At 44.9% G+C, this 20,696-nt stretch overlaps 4 protein-coding genes across 5 annotated transcripts; 3 read left to right on the top strand and 1 right to left on the bottom strand.

Annotated features, from left to right (window-relative positions):
• The first annotated feature begins 5,785 nt into the window (after positions 1 to 5,785).
• LOC137607617 (transmembrane protein 42) lies at positions 5,786 to 10,299 on the top strand. The gene is made up of 3 exons (XM_068333506.1): positions 5,786 to 6,228; positions 7,026 to 7,172; positions 7,244 to 10,299. The coding sequence occupies exons 1-3, from the start codon at positions 6,040 to 6,042 to the stop codon at positions 7,385 to 7,387; spliced, it is 480 nt and encodes a 159-aa protein (XP_068189607.1). The 5' UTR covers positions 5,786 to 6,039; the 3' UTR covers positions 7,388 to 10,299.
• Positions 10,300 to 10,437: 138 nt separating this feature from the next.
• zdhhc3b (zinc finger DHHC-type palmitoyltransferase 3b) lies at positions 10,438 to 14,697 on the bottom strand. Its single transcript, XM_068333500.1, has 7 exons — positions 14,363 to 14,697; positions 13,183 to 13,514; positions 12,964 to 13,088; positions 12,610 to 12,706; positions 12,305 to 12,386; positions 12,100 to 12,230; positions 10,438 to 11,617 (listed from the first exon to the last, which is right to left on the bottom strand). Exons 2-7 carry the CDS (start codon positions 13,483 to 13,485, stop codon positions 11,459 to 11,461), a joined length of 897 nt encoding a protein of 298 aa, XP_068189601.1. The 5' UTR covers positions 13,486 to 13,514; positions 14,363 to 14,697; the 3' UTR covers positions 10,438 to 11,458.
• Positions 14,698 to 14,877: 180 nt separating this feature from the next.
• On the top strand, positions 14,878 to 18,267 carry exosc7 (exosome component 7). 2 transcript variants are annotated; one of them, XM_068333502.1, is made up of 9 exons: positions 14,878 to 15,533; positions 15,634 to 15,735; positions 15,804 to 15,898; positions 16,198 to 16,363; positions 16,582 to 16,652; positions 16,770 to 16,893; positions 16,977 to 17,132; positions 17,558 to 17,679; positions 17,901 to 18,267. In XM_068333502.1, exons 1-8 carry the CDS (start codon positions 15,477 to 15,479, stop codon positions 17,660 to 17,662), a joined length of 876 nt encoding a protein of 291 aa, XP_068189603.1. In that variant the 5' UTR covers positions 14,878 to 15,476; the 3' UTR covers positions 17,663 to 17,679; positions 17,901 to 18,267. The 2 variants fall into 2 exon arrangements, with proteins under 2 accessions (XP_068189603.1, XP_068189602.1); XM_068333501.1 differs by lacking the exon at positions 17,901 to 18,267 and having other exon boundaries at positions 14,881 to 15,533; positions 17,558 to 17,730.
• A 100-nt stretch (positions 18,268 to 18,367) lies between these two features.
• LOC137607616 (tetranectin-like) lies at positions 18,368 to 20,668 on the top strand. The gene is made up of 3 exons (XM_068333505.1): positions 18,368 to 18,565; positions 18,641 to 18,739; positions 19,922 to 20,668. The coding sequence occupies exons 1-3, from the start codon at positions 18,469 to 18,471 to the stop codon at positions 20,326 to 20,328; spliced, it is 603 nt and encodes a 200-aa protein (XP_068189606.1). The 5' UTR covers positions 18,368 to 18,468; the 3' UTR covers positions 20,329 to 20,668.
• The last annotated feature ends 28 nt before the right edge of the window (positions 20,669 to 20,696 follow it).

The following is a 20,696-nucleotide window of genomic DNA, read 5'->3' as shown; positions in this document are numbered from 1 at the left end:
TTTTTATTTATAATTGTTTAATTTTTATTTGTTTTGTTTATTTTTATTTTGTTTTTTATTTATCATTTTGTTTTTTGTTTTTAATTTTTAATTTTTTTCTTTATTTTTATGTTGTTTTTTATGTTTTATTGTGTTTTTTATTCTTTTTTTCTTTAATTTTTGATTTTTTTTTTTAATTTGTGGTTCTTCCAGTTTTTAATTTTACCTTAATTTCTGATGTGGTTAAAGTTTCTCGTTGTTATTAACACACACTCAGTATTATGGAAACTTTACAGATATTCCTGCAATGTCACATGATCAAAAACTAGTTTTAATGATCATTTAATTTTGCGTAACAAGAGAAAATGTTTGAATTAAAATCATAAAATCTGTAAATTAATAAATTAATAAATAGCTGATTTTGAGTCATTAAAAATGATTGGCAAATAAATAAATTCTAGAATTTTTAGGTGGAGACAAATTAAAACCTTTCAGTCTTTTAAAATATTTTCTAGTATTATATATTTTTGATTATATAATATATATTTCTTATTCCATTTGAGGACAAAGACGTTCAGTTTATTATTTGGTGAATTATTGAGAGGTAAAAAAAACCTTATTTGTCATTTAGGAAGCAAGTTGTTTTTCTTTGAGCCTTTTATTTCATTAAAGTGTTATATAACCTTTACACACACACACACACACACACAGTAAGAACATGAAGGGCACGCTAATGGAGACCAGACGGAGGAGCTGCAGGTTTCTCCACCTCCCTGCAGACTCTTAACAGAGTTGCATAAATTCCTGTCGGCTGAGCCGCCGAAGCGAAGATCAATAGAGGAGAGGAAGACGATCCCGGAGCAGCGACGAGTCGACGCTTCGCTAAAAGCTTCTGGCCGGAGTCAACCTGAGGTCAGCTGCGTTTCATTAGCGGAGGCTAAAGACGTGTTCCGTTCACTTCAGTCCGGAACGCCCATTTATTATGGAAGGAAAAAAACACGATCATGCACATTTTGTACAATAAAAGAATGTCCTTTTTAATTAACCCCGATTGTCCAATCACTCCTTAGCAACCGTAACCAAGCGCAGCAGGTCAAGCTCAGAATAAAGCTGTCGTGAGCGTTTTTACTCGTCTCATCATTCCACATTTAAAAAAACGTCAAATCTGCAGCTCTTTTATCTGGTTTGTTGAGATTTTTATGTCTTAAGGTGAAAAACAATCCAGTGGTTGCTATGGAAGCATTCCTGGTGACCATAACAGTTAGCGTTAGCCGCAAATCTTTAAGCTTTAGTAACTCATCTGACATTCTTTAATTTCATCAGGAAACATTTAGAAAATCGTCTTATGATGGAATCAAGGTGCTAAAATCTACAATTAACGTTAGCATTAGCTCGCTATGCTAAAATATAACCTGTTAATGTCAAATTCAAAGTCAGCTTTATTGTCAAGTGTAGACAACACAAGCAGTACAAGACAGGCAGTACAACACGGGCAGAACAACACGGGCAGTACAACACAGGTAGTACAACATAGGCAGTACAAGACAGGTAGTACAACACGGGCAGTACAACACGGGCAGAACAACACGGGCAGTACAACACAGGTAGTACAACACAGGCAGTACAACACAGGCAGTACAACACAGAGGCAGTACAACACAGGCAGTACAACACAGGCAGTACAACACAGGCAGTACAACAGGCAGTACAAGACAGGTAGTACAACACGGGCAGTACAACACGGGCAGAACAACACGGGCAGTACAACACAGGTAGTACAACACAGGCAGTACAACACAGGCAGTACAACACAGGCAGTACAACACGGGCAGTACAACACAGGCAGTACAACAGGCAGTACAACACAGGTAGTACAACACAGGCAGTACAACACAGGCAGTACAACACAGGCAGTACAACATAGGCAGTACAACACAGAGGCAGTACAACACAGGCAGTACAACACAGGCAGTACAACACAGGCAGTACAACACAGGCAGTACAACAGGCAGTACAACAGGCAGTACAAGACAGGTAGTACAACACGGGCAGTACAACACGGGCAGAACAACACGGGCAGTACAACACAGGTAGTACAACACAGGCAGTACAACACAGGCAGTACAACACAGGCAGTACAACACAGGCAGTACAACACAGGCAGTACAACACGGGCAGTACAACACAGGCAGTACAACACAGGCAGTACAACACAGGCAGTACAACACAGGCAGTACAACAGGCAGTACAAGACAGGTAGTACAACACGGGCAGTACAACACGGGCAGAACAACACGGGCAGTACAACACAGGTAGTACAACACAGGCAGTACAACACAGGCAGTACAACACAGGCAGTACAACACAGGCAGTACAACACAGGCAGTACAACACGGGCAGTACAACACAGGCAGTACAACAGGCAGTACAACACAGGTAGTACAACACAGGCAGTACAACACAGGCAGTACAACACAGGCAGTACAACATAGGCAGTACAACACAGAGGCAGTACAACACAGGCAGTACAACACAGGCAGTACAACACGGGCAGTACAACACAGGCAGTACAACACAGGCAGTACAACACAGGCAGTACAACACAGGCAGTACAACAGGCAGTACAACACAGGCAGTACAACACAGGCAGTACAACACAGGCAGTACAACACGGGCAGTACAACAGGCAGTACAACACAGGCAGTACAACACAGGCAGTACAACACAGGCAGTACAACAGGCAGTACAACACAGGCAGTACAACAGGCAGTACAACACAGGCAGTACAACACAGGCAGTACAACAGGCAGTACAACACAGGTAGTACAACACAGGCAGTACAACACAGGCAGTACAACACAGGCAGTACAACACGGGCAGAACAACAGAAAGTACAACATGTCTTTGTGAACATAATTTCAGAACTTCCTGTTTATGCTGACAAACAAACATACAAATCAACAGAAACGGGAGCAAACGTCATCATCTCTGCTAATCGAACCCCAATCCCTCCTGCTCTTCCTCCTCCTCCTCCTCTTCCTCACATCACATCCCCCACATTACCAGTCCTTTGAAGCCTCTTGCATCACCAGCGCCGCTTCAATCGCTCTGATTCGTGCAGCAGGAGCCACTTGTTTCCTTCATCTCGTCTCTGTTCGACATGAAAGCAGCGTTCCCCCCCGAGGCCGTCGAGCCGCCGCTCCTCTTCCTCAGCTGCAAACAGACACGAATCGGCTCCATTACGGCCCGGCGGCTGCCTCAGGTTCACGGAAGCTTCATCATCATCATCATCACGGCCCAGGAGACGCTTCAACATGTCAGCCTCTCTGGATCCACCCAGTCATGTGTCTGTAAATGAAAAAAAACCACTTCACAACAGGTAGTCCTCAACATATGAACACAGTCTGTACTAGGAGGTTGTTTGTAAGTTGAATTATTTGTAAGTCTTTATTGAATTTCAATTTCTATTCTCCATTTGAGGTCATTTAAATGTCATTACTACTGTAAATACTAAAGTAATGTCATTACTACTCTAAATACTAAAGTCATATCATTATTACTCGGAATAATAAAGTAATGTACTATTCTAAATTTATTTAGAACAGTAAATACTCAGGAGATGCTTCAGAAATCGGAATTAAAGGTTTTGGAATAAATTTCAGGAAGTAAAAGATGACTGACGGTGAGACTAGAGAAGAAGAAGAAGCAGAGGAACACACACACACACACACACACACACACACACACACACACACACACACACACACATCTTACTAACTGACGGAGAGTTTTGTTTATTGACGTTACGTCAGAATAAACGATCAATACCCGTCGGTTTGAAAGGTTATTGGAAAAACCAGCGAGTAGCCGGGTTCACAGACAGAATCTCAATCAGGACGGGGGGGTTCCGTCATCGATCATGCTGATGGGGGCCGTCCTCGTCCCTGACGGGTTTGGGTCGTCTTCAGACTGCCTGATAGTTTATTTGATTTAGACTCTGTGATATCATCGATGACGCGTGGCGACGCGTGACTCACGCGTGTTCGCTGCCTGAATTATTCAGATCGAGAACCGCCAACAAACACTTAATGGAACGCCGACCCCGTGTGCTGACAAGGTCAACCCACTGTGTGTGTGTGTGTGTGTGTGTGTGTGTGTGTGTGTGTGTGTGTGTGTGTGTGTGTGTGTGTGACTGTAATCTGTGTGTGTGTGTGTGTTCCATAAAGTCATGTATATTTATCAAGGTGAGGTTTTATTCTGCTTACAGATAAAAACGGAGGCCAAACTCTTCCTGCGTTTTTTTAGTTTTAGAAGCCATTTAGTCGTTTTTCCACAAATGTTCTGAGCAATAAATAATAAATTATATTCAAATGACCCGTTTTCGTTTAATCCTCTGTTTTCTTTCCTCATTTGTTGAGATCACTCATTTTATTCCTTGTTTGCCATTGGCTATAAAAAAAACACTGATCGTGTGTAATAATAGTGACACCAGTAGTTTGAGTTTAAATAATAGTTTTATTCCATCAGTAAATGCAGCTCTTTAATAAATGTGGAGCTTCAATATGCAGAAAAACGACATGGAATCCGTCCCTTCATTCATCATCTACTGCATCTACTTTTGCCTGACAGACAGGGTTAAAGGTCACAGTTAAAGTTGTTACGTTAATGAGCCACACCTTTTAAATCCCTTATTAACTCACCTTGCAGGACCAGCGGCGCCAAAGATGGACCAAAATACCTGAAAGCAGTGACAGATATTGGGGAAGAAGTGGCTCCGGCACTCGCTTTGGGCTCAATTACGCCTGCAGAACAGGACCAGGGCTCAAATTGCCCTTTAATTTGACACTTTTTTGTGTTTTTCAGGGGAGCTAAGCGCTAACGGCTAATGGCGCCACTTGATTCCAGACTTTCTAGGGTGTCACAGCTGCCGGCATCAAAAAAATGTGACAGCCTGAAGACGGTTGTTTCCCCCCCCCGAAGCTCATTTGGACATGAATGGATTCAGAATCTGGCTTTTCTTTTTCTTCTGCACCCCAATTTACAATCCTGTTCCCGCAGACGACGTTTCATCGAGCCGCTAATGTCCTTTAAGGAGTGTGTGATCACCCTCTCAGTTAAAATCCTTTAATAACTTAAGTTGACGTATGTTTTCGAGGAACCAATAACGCCGTAATGACTCCTTTGAAGGCTAATGAAGACTTTATTGCTCTCAGACGTCGAGATGAAAAGCTAACGCGGAGGCGCGGCGGCAACTCGTCACGCTATCAACGCGCGAAATGGGTTTTATTTCAAACTAATTGTCGTTCCGTTTCACCCCATCACCGCAGGTACGACTGATGGATGTTAAATCCACTCCGACTGGAGGTGAAGGGATTCCTCCACGGAGCATTAGCGACACCTGGTGGCCGGAAAACTGAGATATTTTTTTTATATTTAAATGTAAAACAAAATTTTTTTAATTCATAAGATTTTTTGTTAAAAAAATTTTAATTAAAAAATCAGAATTTTTTTTATTTAAAATATTTTTTGAAGATCCTAGTTTATTTGTTTTTGTTAGCTAAATGAGCTAAAAGGAAAGAATTGAAAGAGAGAAAAGACATCGTCGTGGTAACAGAGACAAAAATTAAGTTTTGTTTATTCAAATTTCTTTCCATATTTCCAAAAAGGTTCTGTTTTCAAAGAAGAAAAAATTGATTGAGGCATCAATTAAACCTGCTGAGGTCCCGCCCCCCAGCAGTCTGAACGAATCGGAGTCATCCTCGGCTCCGCCTACACTGAAGGACAACCAGAAGCTCTGATTGGCCCCTCCTCCTCCCCGTAGTAAAGACACGCTGTCTGCTAATGACGAGATTCGCCTCACGTCACCAGTAGAACTACCACTCCCAGAATGCATCGGGGCGCTTTAATACCATGTGTTGTGTGATTGCCACCGGACGGCCGGCTGTTGACGCTGCAGCGGAAACGCGCCACGGAGACGCAGGCAGCCGCGCGGGCGGCACAAACGGGACAGAAGCGGCGGAAGCGGCAGCGGCGTGAGGATGGAGTAGCGAACCAACAACCATGAGCCTCGACATGTTCCCGGGAGTTCTGTACGCGCTGCTGGCCGGCTTCCTCGGGGCCGTAGCGTCGTCGTCGGCCAAGCTGTCGCTGGGAGCCGACTACCTGAAGGGGGTCTGTGAGACCGGACTCCGGACGTGGGGCGAGCAGCGGCGGTTCCGCCACGCGGACGAAACTACCGCGTGCGACCGGGTGAGGAAGCGGCAAAGTTGGGGTCGTTATTGACACGCGGGGTGGGTGGGGGGGTGGTCACGCGGGCTGCTGGGGGGGGGGGGGCAGCAGCAGCGCACGCGGGGCAATCATGCAGCAGCTGCGTCTCGTGCCGCGTCCCCGTGCCGAGTGACATTGCGGCGCGTCCAGTACGAGAGTGAGCGCGAGTTACCGCGATATTACCGCCCTCGTCGGTACGGCGGTGGCCCAGTTACGTGATGACGTCAGACGCTGCATTAAACGTCAAATGTTGGGTTTCTGCCTGTTTCAAGTAAACAACGAGACGCTAAACTAATCTATTTAGAGTTAACCAGCGGGTTTGAAGATGGAACATCGCGGGATCACGACCAGGTTGACCTGTGACCCCTGTGTGTGTGACGTTTGCGGATGTTTTTGTAATTCATTGAATTTATTGGATTTTCAGAATTGAAAACGGTCACGTAAATATATTTTTATTATTATCATTATTAATAATAATAATAATCAATAATCACACTTTGTTAATCCCTCGTGGGGAAATTCTCAGTTATTATTTATTTTATTATTATTATTTTATTAATAATGTATTTTATTTTATTCTGATTTATTCTAATTCATTCTGATTTATTGTACAGTAACATATGATGAGCATTTAATGGGTTTCTTGTGACTTTAAGGGTCCATTATTTGTTGTCCAGTGAATGGATGAGTTTGTCAGATATAATCCATTGATGTGTGAGGTTTTATTTTATTAACAGAATAGTGAGGTTAATGCTTGGGGGGGTGTTTCTTTGGTCCAGCTCCACATCCCTCTGCGGCTGCTGTGCGGCGGGTTGCTCTTCACCTGCAACGCCGTGATGTGGACCTTCCTCTCCAAGGCCCTCAGGTGCTCCTCCTCCTCCACCCGCACCACTGTGACCACCACCGCCTCCAACTTCGTATCTTCCGTACGTTTCCGCCGCGCCGCTCCACTTCCGATTGAACGCGCAGCTTCCTGACCCCCCTCCTCCCCCTGCAGGCCTTCCTGGGGCAGCTGATCTTCGGCGAGGCCCAGATGACCTTGTGGTGGGTCGGCGTCTCCTTGACGCTGTCTGGGCTGCTGGTGCTGCAGAGGGTTTCGCCGCAGGACGCACGCCAGAGCGCCGTCGCCAAGGACGAATAATGAGTCCCGTCTGCGCCGGCTCGCCTCCACCCTGGTCGCCGGCGGAGACGAACGAATCATTTGATGTTTTGGGAAATAGTTTACTTTAAAGAGACGCGTGACCCAGATATCCCTCCATCTTTATGCTAAGCTAAGCTAATCACCTCTGAACACACACACACGTGGTCCATGCGTGTGTGTTAACCCCTGATGGAGGGAAGAATTAATTTCCCAAATGGTTGAAACGTTCCTGGAAGTAGGATGACGTTCTAGTTAGCATTAGCGTTAGCGCCGCATTGGTCGGATCACCAAAGCTCTCTTAATTCCCGTATTTCCTTAAATTACGACGACACTCACTGTAAACATCCGACGCCGCATCCGATGCATGTTCAACGAAACACCTGACCAGGTGTGTTTAAATAACGCTAATGTAGCACTGCAACGCTGATCCCAGGTCAGGATTTGCGTCTTTCTGTAATATTTTGCGTCTTTTGATCGCTTGAACCTCAATTTCTGAGCATGACGCGTGTTTTCAGAGGCAGCTGGTCTTCCGTTTCCGCTTATTTTGTTCCCACTGAGCTCAAAATGTCCCACATTTCACTTTCAGAGACGCCAGATGCAATATCGTGGTGTTTCCCATCATCCCTCTGGGCTCCAAACACCTGTCTCCAGGTAAACCCAGCATCTACATCCTCTGGAGTTGTCCGTGGGACTGGAATAAAATCACGTTTCCTCTGAAATCTCATAACACTGTGATTAGCGGGGCTTTGAGCGCTAATAATCGAGCAACTCGAGCTGCCAGAGGGACGATCCAGGGATCGAAACGTCAAATTTGTTTTTCGGATCGGCGTTTTAAGATCATTCTGTTTAGATACATATCATTAAATGAACGCGTAACGGTAGCTACGATACCTGTCTGTGATATCCTGCAGCAGCAGCGCACAAATGAGATGTGAATGCATCCCTGCTAATGTGATCACTTTGACAATGTGATTAAACGGCGAGGCTGAGTGATGGATTTATACCACTCCAATGTCTGTATGGGTGAAAATAGGTAGCTTAGCTTAGCATAAAACCTGCGAGTATTGGAGAATACACACTTTTACTAAAAACCGTTAAAGCTGAACTAGACTAGAATTTTTGTGTAAATGTGTGCTAACATGTTTAATATGAAGTGTAAAAATGTTATTTTTAATTCATAAAAGCATGACTCGAGCAAACGAGGTTTTTAAATAATGTGCTTAAATTTTTAAAAAGGGCACTTAGCAGTAGCCAGTTAGCTTAGCACCAAAAAAAATTGGACACATGTCATCGCAGCTAAACATGGTCGTCACTCTAATGACGTCTCTAAAGTGTAAAACTTTTTTTAGTCACGTTTCCTGTTTTGGAGCGGATTAGTAAAGCTGCGTTCAAGACGGTGGGAAATTCGACAACCGTAATTCTGGAATTTCCCTCGTCTGAAAATGACTAGCTAAGATCAAATAGCATTTATGTTTTTACTGTTTTTACTTTCAGTTAAGAAGAAAGTCTGGATAATGAGAATGAAAATTTTTTGTCTGACTCTAGTTGTTTCATGCTAAGCTAAGCTAAACGGTTGGTAGTTGTATTTTAACATTAACATACAGACATAAGACTGGCATCAAATGTCTTGTGTAACTCAGTGAACTGTGAAGGAAAGAATTTCTTCAAAGTGTCAAAATTAAGTTTTTGACCTCGCTTTAATGCCTTTTAACATTTTGCGGCTAACGGCATGCTAAGACAACGAACCATCCACCTGTGAAGCCTCTCACTGTAACTTAGCTTGGCCAATCATCATCAATGACTCTGTGACAGCGACACGGCCATAAGTGTGATCGACGTGCACAAACGACGAGCTGCTCGTCGGTTCAGTTTAACCTCGACTTTAACAGATCGATCGATCATCGGCGTGATCACGAGACGAATTTACATCAGGGTGAAGTTGTAAAAACAAGACTAAAGAACAATTCATGACGCGTGTCGTGAATGATGTGAATTTGTAAAGTGTAAATAATAGATTGTGTTCATAAGAAATATTTGAAAGAAAGTAAAGTGTCATCTGCATATTAACGAATAAACATATCACACAAACATGAATCATGACTGAATTGTTTTTATTCTATATCCGGATTAATAGAATTATTAAAAATAAAATACCTGGATGTAGACGTGTGAGGGCGTGTCCTCAGCTCAGTATCCTCTATTAGAAGTCATGGCTAACGGAACCAGCTGGAACGTTAGCACTGAGCTAGCCACAGCTCACAGCTTTAGGCTGTAACAGTTCGCTTTTTGTAAGATGTCATGAAAACAGATGTAATCCAACAAGACGAACCTGTTTTAAAATCAAAATTTAAAAATTTGCATGTTTTAGAATGTTAATTTTTTCTCGACTTTACAAATTATACTTTAAATTGCCATATTTTTTTGTTTAAATCTCCAGTTTGACGTGTCATATGACAAAAGTGTTCTTTCAATATATTTCACGTTTAATATTTAATACATTTTATAGATGACAGTAACTACAAATAAGACATTTTAGTTGTTTTTCAGTGTCAATATGTGAACATCTAACATTTTGAATGTTTTCTGCAATAACTAAAAGTAAATTTTTAGTTTTATATATTGGTTTCAGATATGGACATTTTTTTCTTCCCAGCTTTTCAAAAATATGGTTTCTAAATTTCTCAACAAAGTTGAATTTATCAACCAAAATACAAATGGATAAAGTTTCCATGAGGTGAATTTTAAAAAATCGTTAAATTTTTAATCAAAAACCCCAAATTTAAAAAAAGATGAAATTAATACTTGTATGTTTGCTTTGTGATTAAAGGATAAAAGCCAGATTCATCACTTTTTTTTTCCAGATTTAAAAACGTGAGCAAATCAGAAAATCACAGTGAAACACTTTATTTCCATGGTGTAATTTAACATTTTGGGGGGTTTTTTTGCACAGTAAAATCAAACATCCCTGACTTTAAAGTGGAGATCATCACGATAAAACCTTCTCATACTTCCTGTCTGACGTGATAAACGCATCTCGCTGAGAAAAAACGTGTCTCAAACATGATTTTATTTCGCTCCTCTGGAAACAAACATCACAATCAAACAAAAAAAAACAACAACATTGTGCGGTTCGCATCCGAACACGACCACAAAGAAAATGTCCAGCAGTTAAAGTAGAGCTGGTGCGCTGTTTGTGGACCGGACCGGACCATCCAGGTCATTCTGTCAGCATCGGATTTGGCAACAGGCGTGTTCAGACGTCCGTAAATGAAACCCGTTCAATAACTGTAAGCCCCCCCCCCCCAGTCGTCCACAGGTAGCGAATCAGATTCAGAGGGGCGTGTCCCTTCATTCCCCGACTGTCAGTCTGAGCTAGTGATCCGCGGTGGAGACGACGGCCTGCTGCATGATGGTTATGATCGTGATTAGAATCGTGTGAATTCAAACCAGGTCTCAGATCCTTTTGATGATGCGTTCAGCCAATCAATGACTTATTGATCATCTGTTGGATTTCTGACTAGGTAGCTGCTCAACGATTTTGCCGTCGTATATAAATTGCACTTGCTGTTACCATGGTAACCAGTGGGGTTCACAAATCAAATGGGACTGAAATATTAAGGATGGTAACCCGGACCCGTCTAGTTAAACGTTTTTCTTCTGTGGTGCCTCACCCTGACGTCACCTTAAGGCAAATAATTAACGTCTCTACTAGGGGTCGGCGCCGCCGTTGAAGGCGGGGTCGTTGAAGGCGGGGCCGTTCTAAGGCAAAAAAGCATCCGAGGAAGAGCAGGAAACAGGAAATGCAAAAGCGACGGGATCTCGGCGATGTTTACGGGAAGACGTCCACGTCGTGTTCACATCGATTGGAGCAGGAAATGATCCGACATACGGCAGGAAGTTCCACCGGTCCGTTAGCGAAGGTTCGGACAATCGTCTGACACCTCGTTGATCTCAGTCGGTACCAAAAAGGATGTAAAAAAACAACAAAAAAAGTCATTAAAAAAACAACCATTAGGTTGGGAGGCGTTGAGGTCCAGCCAATCAGAGGGCAGCTCTGGATCGGGATCGCTCTCACACGATGTACTGGTACACGTCCGCCTTGCCGTGATCTGGCGCCGCGAACGGGTTCAGCCAGGCGACGGAGAACGGGTGTCCGAACACCACCTTCATGTTCATCCACTTGGACCTCTTGGCCCATCGCCGCTCCTCCTTCTTCAGCTGCTCGATGCCCTGCAGGGACAGGAAGTGACGCCACGTGACTTCCTGGCATCTGGTAGCACTTTAGCGTTCTGATAGCGTCCCTCACGGCTCTGATGAGCTAAAGCTAACCTGACATTTGGAGCTAATGCTAACCTGACATTTTCAGCAGAACTGGAAGCTTAAAGGTTCCATGTTTAAAACCTCGAGTCACGAGAACCTCATTTTTTCTTAACACAGGTAGTCCTCAAGTTATGAACAAACATGCGCCACCATATCCGACTAACCTTTCTCTGATGACAACTCTGACACTGACCAACAATAACTCCTCCCTCCAAGATACAACTTTAGTATTTACATTAGTAATGACATTTAAATGACCTCAAATGGGGATCAGAGATTGAAATTTAATAATAAACTACTTATGAACAATTCAACTTACAAACAACCGTGTTCATATGTTGAGGACTTCCTGTATCTAATTTTTTTTTTTCAGAATCGACGCATCCACCCACCGTCTCGTCGGTACAGATGGAATGAACCTGGGTTCCAAACATGACGGCGGTGAAGATGAGGAAGAGGAGACCCTCGAAGCAGAGCAGGACGATGAGGATGACGGTGGCCGGGGGGGAGAAGTTGCTGCACTCTGGAGGGAGATGAAGACGTGTTAGGTTCAAGTCCCGCAGGGAGAAACTGTGTCGTTCCAGGTGAGTTACTCACTTGTCCAGTCTTCTTCAAAGCAGAAAACAAAATGGAACGCTGCCATGATGAGTGCGTGGAAGGATATTAGTGCAATATACATCTGGGAGGGGGAGGGGGAGGAGGCGGGGTCAAACAAAGCATAGATTTGGTGTTATGGATTATTTTAAAAAAAAACTTGTGAAGATTTTGTTTCTTCTTCTTGCGCTAGGCTAACGTTAGCGGGAGGAGTGGGAGGAGCCTGGAGACCTTTTTTTTTTTTAACACGAGCACAAGCAGGTGAGCGTTTCTAACGCACCTTCCCGCTGGCGCGTTCAAACACTCACCGTGAAGAGAACGAAGTACTTCTGGTTGTTCTCGCCGACGCAGTTGTTCACCCAGGGACAGTGGTGATCCATCTTTTTGATGCAGCGTTTACAAACACTGTGGAGACACACACCAACCTGTGATGTTTTCCTCTGGGGGGGGGGGGGGGTCGTTAGACTAGACACAAGTGTGAGCAAAACAAAACCTGCTTTGTTCAAACGGACGCCCGCTTTTCCCACGGGGACTTGAACGTCTCGCCGGGTTTACAATTCAATCAAAGGGAATTCCTGTTTCTCGACATGCGTCTGCAGGGAAATGCTTCACACACACACACACACACACACACACACACACACACACACACACACACACACCTGCAGTGGTGGGCCCTGTCAGGCTTGATGCTGCAGCACTTGGGACACTTGTAGACCACCTGACCCGGTTTGAGCTGCAGGCTCTCGATGAATTCTTTGGTGGCGTTCCCTTTCGGTACGGCTCCCTGCGAGGATAAAAAAAGACGTGCAAACTTCAGGCGTCGCTTGTTTCTGCAGGAACAGTTTGAAAATGTTGAAAATGCACGGGTGGGGACTGACCGGGTCGGTGCACATGGCCTTGGCGTGCGAGGCGAGGGCGAGGAAGGCGAGGCCATTGAAGATCAGGCCGTTGAAGAGGCTGTAGACGACGTTCTTGGCGGGCAGCAGCATGACGAAGACCACCACGAACTCGGCGTAGAAGACCAGCGCCCAGGTGATGACGCCGCACACGATGCCGCAGCTGTCGCGGATGAACCACATGGTGTCGGCGCCGCTGCGGGGGCGTGGCGGGGCGCAGTGCTCAGGCTGCAGGTAGCCGGCGTGCCGCTCGATGTCTCTGGTGCGAGGCGCCCAGCTCTTCATCCTACAGCGTCCGGGGCGCCGACCGCATACTGCAACGGCGAGGAGAGAGGATGGAGGTCAGGAAGACGCATCTGCAGGTTTTACTTCCTCTAAACACACATTGTGAAATCACTTTTGACTTTTATTTAACTTCTTATGACGGTTTGATGAACTGTGGTCCAAATGAGTTCTTATTCTCTGGTGACTGAGCTGCGATTATCATTTAAAAACACACTTTTGTTCATTTGCTGCGCAAAAAAAAAAAGACGCATATTTCCTTATATATCCGATCAAGCAGGGTCGTTGCACGTGATCCTGCTCACCAACACGGATGTGATCCAAACCGGTTCAAGAAAAACTCGTTTTGAGTGACGGCAACATTTGATAAAGATGAGCGACGTGATTAAACGTTTTGAGTCCAGTGTAGACGGATGTAAACCAGGAGTGACACAAGTTTACCTGATCTGATCTATAATTCAGGGAGATCCTGAAAGATTATGAGATTTTCATTTTTTATAATAAGATTCTTTTTTTTTAATTTTTAAATTTCTAGCAGAGAAATTTAAACTCCAAAATTCTCTGATCTTAAAGAGTCTTGGAGGGAAGAATTTATTGATCTGATTGGTTTGCTTTTCCAATATTTCCCCTCCATTAGGGATACTTGAATGAATGAATGATAAGTTAATTAAAATCTAGATTTATTGTGTACAGGGTACACTCGAGGGTCGCTGACGTCACTATTAACCAGTTGTGCTGCCATAACAACAATCAGCCCTTCTGGAGGCCAACCCGGAAGTAGCTGCTGCTATCAGTCCGCCCTGACGCTGCCTGATAGCGGATATCACTCACTATGTCGTCACGTCGCATTCAACCCGCGTTATAAGACACTGAACGTCACCTCGCAGGTCTCCGTTCGTCCGCTGCCCCCCCCCCGGATCCTCTCGGTGTAGCTCCGGGTCTGGAAGTCCAAACCCCACAGGACGAGGGTGTCTCCCCCCGCCGCCTCCTGTTAGCGCGATCCCGGCGAACCCCCCTCTGATCCGACGGACCGTTTCTCTGGACGGCTCGGCTCCCTGGTTCTCCCGGGTCGATGAAGGTGCTCCTGAGGCGGTTCTTACCGGTAGCTACAGCCGGGGACCGAGCCCTGGAAGTCTGCCGCTAGCGAGCTGCCTGCGCCCCTCCTGTCGCGGGCTGCGGAGCTGGTGGTGAAACCAGCGCAGGGCAAACAAGGAAGTCCCGCCCACTTTCCTGTGGGTTTAGCTACCCTGAGCTTTGACTACCAGGTGACAGGCTCTCCCCCCGTTGTGTGTCCTACTGAGATTTAAAGTCAGTCTCGTATACAGTAATTGTTAGCGTTTAAATACATCTAAGAATAATCCAACAACTTTATCCCCATGGTTTGATGAAGCTATTTGGAGAGCAAACACAGGAACAGCCCAAACAAACACCGTTGCCGGACCATCAAAGAAAGTCAAGCCTACTGACGTTTCATGAGGGTGATCTTGGGGGAGTTAATTCAAAAAATGCAACTAAAATCATTTAGTGAGTTTGAGGCACTTTTAATATTTCTGTTAATGTCTGTTTTTCCTCTGAATTGATCAGTTTATTCATTTTTATGCATAAAAGTTCCAGCTAAGGCCCCCTGAAAGTCTAAACGCAGGGCAAAAAAAAATCTCATCGATCATAAATCAGTTTGGCTGCAGCGGATATGAAATCCAACCCCAGATCGATCACGTCATGGAAACCCTGGTGTCGTAAGCCACGATTCGATGATCGATGAAGTTTTATAAAGAGGTTATGAACATTTATCAACAGTTCCAATAAACTAGTTCTATTTTTCTGAGCCGATATTTTGTCTTTGAGAAAACTGCACCGGATGGGCGGAGTCATCCATCCCGTTTAAAACACGTGAAACAAAAAAAAAATCACCGGGACATCCGGGTGAGCAAAGCGACAGCTCTACCTCGTCGTCTTTTAATGACGTCAAAAAAAGGCGACTCCGTTTTCACGTTATGGCAACAGTACAAGTGAGTGAGGCGGAGAAAGTGTACATCCTACACGGCATACGGGTGAGTGTGCAACACACTAGTGACGAGAACTCACCAGTGTGTGAAGTTAGCTTTCCGTGCTGGCATTGGCTAACCGTGGCGGTGTTCACGTCCCCGTCAGGATGACTTGCGGGTGGACGGGAGAGGCTGTGAGGACTACCGGCACATGGAGGTGGAGACGGATGTGGTGTCCAACACCGACGGCTCGGCCAAAGTCACACTGGTGGGAAAATATGATCACGTTTATCGATTATTCTGATCACTAATATGTTGTATTTTTGCCTCCATCAGGGTCACACGGTGGTTCTAGTCGGGGTTAAGACTGAAATTGGGAAACCGAGGCCTCTGGTACCGGATGAAGGCTACCTGGAGTTCTTTGTTGATTGGTAGGAATTATGGGTAATGGTGTTTTTGTCTATTTAAGCATTTAAATCATTACATCAAAAAAATTATGGCGATTTTCTGCTGGAAAACCATCTATATTTCCATCAAAGTGTCACTGTGTGTCATATTGTGTTGAAATGTTCGATGGACATCCCGCCACCAGGGGGCAGTGTTCCATAAAGTGTGACGTCCACATTCAAGCGGGTCATATTAAGATTAATATCACATTAAAAATAATGCCAATCTGATATTTTTTTCATTCATTCTCTCGCCGGTGGTTCGTTGTTTCTTCGGTTTCTAGTTCAGCCAATGCGACGCCTGAGTTTGAGGGCAGAGGAGGGGAGGAGCTCGGGACGGCGCTGAGCAACACTCTGTACAGCGTCTTCAACAACAAGACCAGTCTGGACCTGAAGAGCCTCTGCATCAGTCCAGGAGAACACTGCTGGGTCCTGTATGTGGACGTTCTGGTGAGTGGAGCACAGATACAACCCCCACCTGACGGGATTCAGGATAAAACAGGAAGATATTTTATCAAAAAGAAGGTTTTAAGCTGCTAAAGGAGAAACATTTATATGTTTCAGGATCAGAACAGAATGTTTAAACATAAAATTCAACCTGTTTGTTGTTGGTTTCTGTTTCACGCCTTCAGATAGAGTAGAATCTGACAGTGAGAATGTCTCCACAGCTCCTGCAGTGTGACGGAAACCTCTACGACGCCATCTCTGTGGCGGTGAAGGCAGCGCTCTTCAACACAAAGTCAGTTCAGCGGCTTTCACAGTTTAATGAAAGCTCAGTTTTTGTTTCCTTCATACAGTAGAAGCTGTAGATACGAGTTTTATCTACACGTAACGGGTCGGATTCTACTCCTGACAGAATTCCCAGAGTTCACATCTCAGCCGATGAGGAAGGAGGGAAGGAGATCGAGCTGTCGGACGACCCGTACGACTGCGTGAGGCTCGACGTGGAGAACGTTCCCTGCATAGTGACGCTGTGTAAGGTGAGCTCAGGCTCCTCCCCACTGGAATGGGGAGGACTCCTACACGCGCTTTGGTTCCCGTGACAACGCCGGTCTTCCTGCAGGTGGGCCACCGGCATGTGGTGGACGCCACCCTGCAGGAGAGGGCGTGTTCCGTGGCCAGCCTCATCCTGTCCGTCACGCAGAAGGGAACCATCACCTGCACCAGGAAGGTGGGCGGGGGCAGCCTGGACCCAGAGAGTGTGTTCGAAATGACAGAGGTGAGTCTTCATCGGTCCTCTTCCTCTCACTGGGGAGGGAAATGAGGAGGAAAGTAGTTCCCTTACTAGGAAGGACCAGTCGGTGGATGGATACGACATCAGTGAGACCGGATCTCATTGTCGTTGGTGGAGTAAAGACGTAGCTCGTGTGTTCTGGTGACTTTAGCGTTTTACATTCTTTATCATTGTTTACGTAACTTATATATGATTAATTAAACACAGGTAGAGTCTATCGGTTCATAAAACATGTTGGGTTTTTTCTATTTTTAGGGTTTGGGGCTTTTTTTCAAGGCTGAAATGAATTAAAATGATTTTAGTTTGACTTGTGAGTTCAGTCACGAACATTAAACTCGTATCTTGAGGATCTACTTTATGTCTTGCTTTCCATCTCTTGGCCCACTGACGGCAGTGTGTTCTGGCTACAGGTGGGTAAACGGGTCGGCAGGTGTCTCCACGCGCCGCTCATGACGCTCCTGCAGCAGGAGGAGAGTTTGGGAGCGAAGCGGCAGAAAGTCGGTTTCCTCGGTTGACTTCCTGCTTCCACGACGTTTGTACATGTTTACAGAATTTTCTAATAAAGCGTTTTATTTGTACGACCTTTTTCTGTGTTTTCAGTTTGTTTTCTTCATATAAAACAAAAGTCCTTAAAGCTAATGTTTTTATAATCAGTAGATTTTTGTTGCTCCGTGACATCAAAGCTCTGCTGTCGGGACAGAAATGTGCAGAATTCTCTTCATCCTTCTGCTTCTGCCACGTGTCGCGGTGCAGAACAGAATTCCAGATGTGACTCCGGATTGCCCCCCCCCCTTCAGACGTCTGCGGGACGAGAACCAAAAACCAACCGAGCGTCAGAACAAAAAACCTTCAGGTAAAACGACAAATTCATGAAGCCTTTTTATTCGTTTCTCTTCCACCCAGAAACGGGAAACGACAGAATTTTTCCAGAATGAGGTCGAAACTGAAGGACTTAAAAAAACATGTTTTGGAACGAATATTTTATTCCGTCGTTATTCAATATTAAATTAAACTTCTGAGCCAAGAAACAAACTGTAACCCGGCTCTTCAGACGGTTATGGAACAGACGAGTCAGTGGCTGCTTCACCCCGTCTCCACCTGCTTTCCTGACCTGGCTCTGGTTCGTGTTGACACACACACACACACACACACACACACACACACACACACACACACTCCTGAGGTCTGGCTGTAATTCCTGCTAATGGAACTTCAGAGTTTCCCTCTGCGTGGAGAGGTGAGAGGGAGGGAGTGAGGAAGAGGAGCGAGCGACAGATAAATTTCGTGACTCCGAGGCGGATCCGCCCGAACCGACCCGACCATGGCGCTAAGAGGAGTGTGCATCCTGCTGGGCGTCCTGCTTCTGACCGTCTGCTCCTTCCAGCAGACGAAACCCAAGAAGAAGGTGGTGAAGAAAGGTAGATAGAAGAGGTGTGGAACGCCTGGACGCTGTTTTTATGTTTCTGACCCCTGGTTTTGAATTTCCTCTCGAGATGGGACGAGGGACGCCGCCGTGGAGCAGCTCCAGAAACAGATCGACAACATCGTCCAGGAGCTGAACCTCCTGAAGGAGCAGCTGGCGCTGCAGACGGGTGCGGCCCGCTTTAGAGGATTTGGAGACTTCTGTTTCATAAGTTTGATGTTTTTTTCCTGAAAAACCTGATGTATATAATCAGATGCATGCATCTGTATTTTGCATGTGAAAACATTCTGGATTGAGCAAAAATTAAAGCTTTCATATACAAATATTTGACAAATGTGTCAGAAAGTTACCTCAGGTTTCAGAAAACTAGATTTTTCTGGTTATTATTTAATAGTTCAGGCTTTAAATTGTTATTTTAAAACAGAAATGAATCATTTTAAACCCAAATTAACTGTTAATAAATTATTTCTTCTGAAAATGCTTAAACATGCATTTTTAGTTTCAATTTAAACTATAAAAATCCGGTGGGGGGGGGGGGACATAATGATATCATATTTGTCATATTTTTTGTGTTGTAGAAAAGTCATTTATGACATCTACAAATACAGGTAGTCCTCAACTTATGAACATTTGAATTACGAACATTCATAGATTGGAACAAATGCACTTCACCATATCTGACTATCGTCCTGCAGTCCCGCTTTCTGCCACAACTCCCCCGGGGGCAGCACCGCTGCATTCACGCAGCTCCAACACTCGTTTCCTCCTCTTGTTGTCTCTGTTAGCATCTCAGCTTAATGAATGACGCTTAACGGCAGATATCGGAAGTAAACATACGTATTTTGATGTTTTTATTCTTATTTATTCTACAGTAACATGCTATCATGAGCTTTTAACAGTTTTCTTGTGATTTTTATACTCCAGTATTTGTGGCAGACACACGTCAAGTCCAGTGAGACGTGTGTATTTTTTAAACTATATTCAGGAATGACTCTAAACAACCTGAAAACGTATTTTATTTATTCTGTGTTGTTTTAATATCCTGTAATTGTTTTAAATAAGGACTGAGGAACAATTCAACTTATGAACAACCTCTGGGAATCAATTGTGTTTGTATGTTGAGGACTCTCTGTATTAAAAAGAAGTCAAATGTAGATAAAATGAAACAAACTTAAGAACTTAAATTCACAAAAAAATAAAATTCAAAGCAGACGAGGTAAATAATTTAAGATTAGATGGTGAAAGAGATGAACCAATCAGAGACCAGAACAGTCGCCCTGTTGCTTAATAAATCCTTGTAATCAGATTACTTTGCAGTCGCCTGATTTCTGTGCTCGCTCCTCTTCATCAGTCTGTCTGAAGGGGATGAAGATCCACAGGAAGTGCTACCTGGCAGACCCCGTGAGGAAACGCTACCACGCCGCCAGCGAGGACTGCAGCAACCTTGGGGGGGTCCTGGCCACGCCCACATCCAGCGAGGAGAACGAGCAGCTCCGGGACTACGTCCGGCAGAGCGTGGGGCCGGGTGAGGGGGTGTGGCTGGGCGTCAACGACCTGGTGGCCGAGGGCGTGTGGGCGGACCACACCGGCTCCAGCGTCACGTACAAAAACTGGGACGCGTCCAACAGCCGGTCCCCTCAGCCCGACGGGGGTCCGGCCCAGAACTGCGTCACCCTGTCGGCGGCGTCCGGAGGGAGGTGGTTCGACGAGAACTGTCGGGAGGAGAAGTCATCTGTGTGCCAGTTCAACGTGGTCTGATCCAACATGGCCGCCATCGCCGCCGCCGCTTGCTCGCCTTCTGTTGTAACCAGCTGGGTCCTGAACCCGGTCACGATGACACCAAGAGGAACGTCTGGTCTGATTGGACCACCCCCAACGGACTCCATCAGTTCTACCTTTATTTTGAAAATCCTTCAGAAGAAAAACAAGAATCTCAAACATATTTTTCAGATTTTAAAAATTCCTTTGGCAAAAGACGTGTCCATAAAAACTTGTTATAAAACCTTCTTTGAGCTCCTGCATCCATGTAGACTGCTGTATTTTCTCTGCATCGACAGCGATTTCGTATTGAAATAAATAACTTTATTTCATTCATTTCCATGACGTGTGGCTTCATGAAATCTGAT

Source organism: Antennarius striatus, chromosome 14 (genome assembly GCF_040054535.1).
Source record: "Antennarius striatus isolate MH-2024 chromosome 14, ASM4005453v1, whole genome shotgun sequence".
Taxonomy (NCBI): Eukaryota; Metazoa; Chordata; class Actinopteri; order Lophiiformes; family Antennariidae; genus Antennarius; species Antennarius striatus.
This window is presented reverse-complemented; position numbering and strand designations above follow the sequence as displayed.

Excerpts from the sequence above, each read along its gene's own strand:
- LOC137607617 (XM_068333506.1), top strand. The coding sequence starts at position 6,040 with ATGAGCCTCGACATGTTCCCGGGAGTTCTGTACGCGCTGCTGGCCGGC. Across the intron at positions 6,229-7,025 it reads AAACTACCGCGTGCGACCGG|CTCCACATCCCTCTGCGGCT; the intron begins GTGAGGAAGCGG and ends TCTTTGGTCCAG. Across the intron at positions 7,173-7,243 it reads CCTCCAACTTCGTATCTTCC|GCCTTCCTGGGGCAGCTGAT; the intron begins GTACGTTTCCGC and ends CTCCCCCTGCAG.
- zdhhc3b (XM_068333500.1), bottom strand. The coding sequence starts at position 13,485 with ATGAAGAGCTGGGCGCCTCGCACCAGAGACATCGAGCGGCACGCCGGC. Across the intron at positions 12,707-12,963 it reads GACAGGGCCCACCACTGCAG|TGTTTGTAAACGCTGCATCA; the intron begins GTGTGTGTGTGT and ends GTGTCTCCACAG. Across the intron at positions 11,618-12,099 it reads CCATCTGTACCGACGAGACG|GGCATCGAGCAGCTGAAGAA; the intron begins GTGGGTGGATGC and ends CTGTCCCTGCAG.
- exosc7 (XM_068333502.1), top strand. The coding sequence starts at position 15,477 with ATGGCAACAGTACAAGTGAGTGAGGCGGAGAAAGTGTACATCCTACAC. Across the intron at positions 16,894-16,976 it reads GCATAGTGACGCTGTGTAAG|GTGGGCCACCGGCATGTGGT; the intron begins GTGAGCTCAGGC and ends GTCTTCCTGCAG. Across the intron at positions 17,133-17,557 it reads GTGTGTTCGAAATGACAGAG|GTGGGTAAACGGGTCGGCAG; the intron begins GTGAGTCTTCAT and ends TTCTGGCTACAG.
- LOC137607616 (XM_068333505.1), top strand. The coding sequence starts at position 18,469 with ATGGCGCTAAGAGGAGTGTGCATCCTGCTGGGCGTCCTGCTTCTGACC. Across the intron at positions 18,566-18,640 it reads GAAGAAGGTGGTGAAGAAAG|ATGGGACGAGGGACGCCGCC; the intron begins GTAGATAGAAGA and ends TTTCCTCTCGAG. Across the intron at positions 18,740-19,921 it reads GCAGCTGGCGCTGCAGACGG|TCTGTCTGAAGGGGATGAAG; the intron begins GTGCGGCCCGCT and ends CCTCTTCATCAG.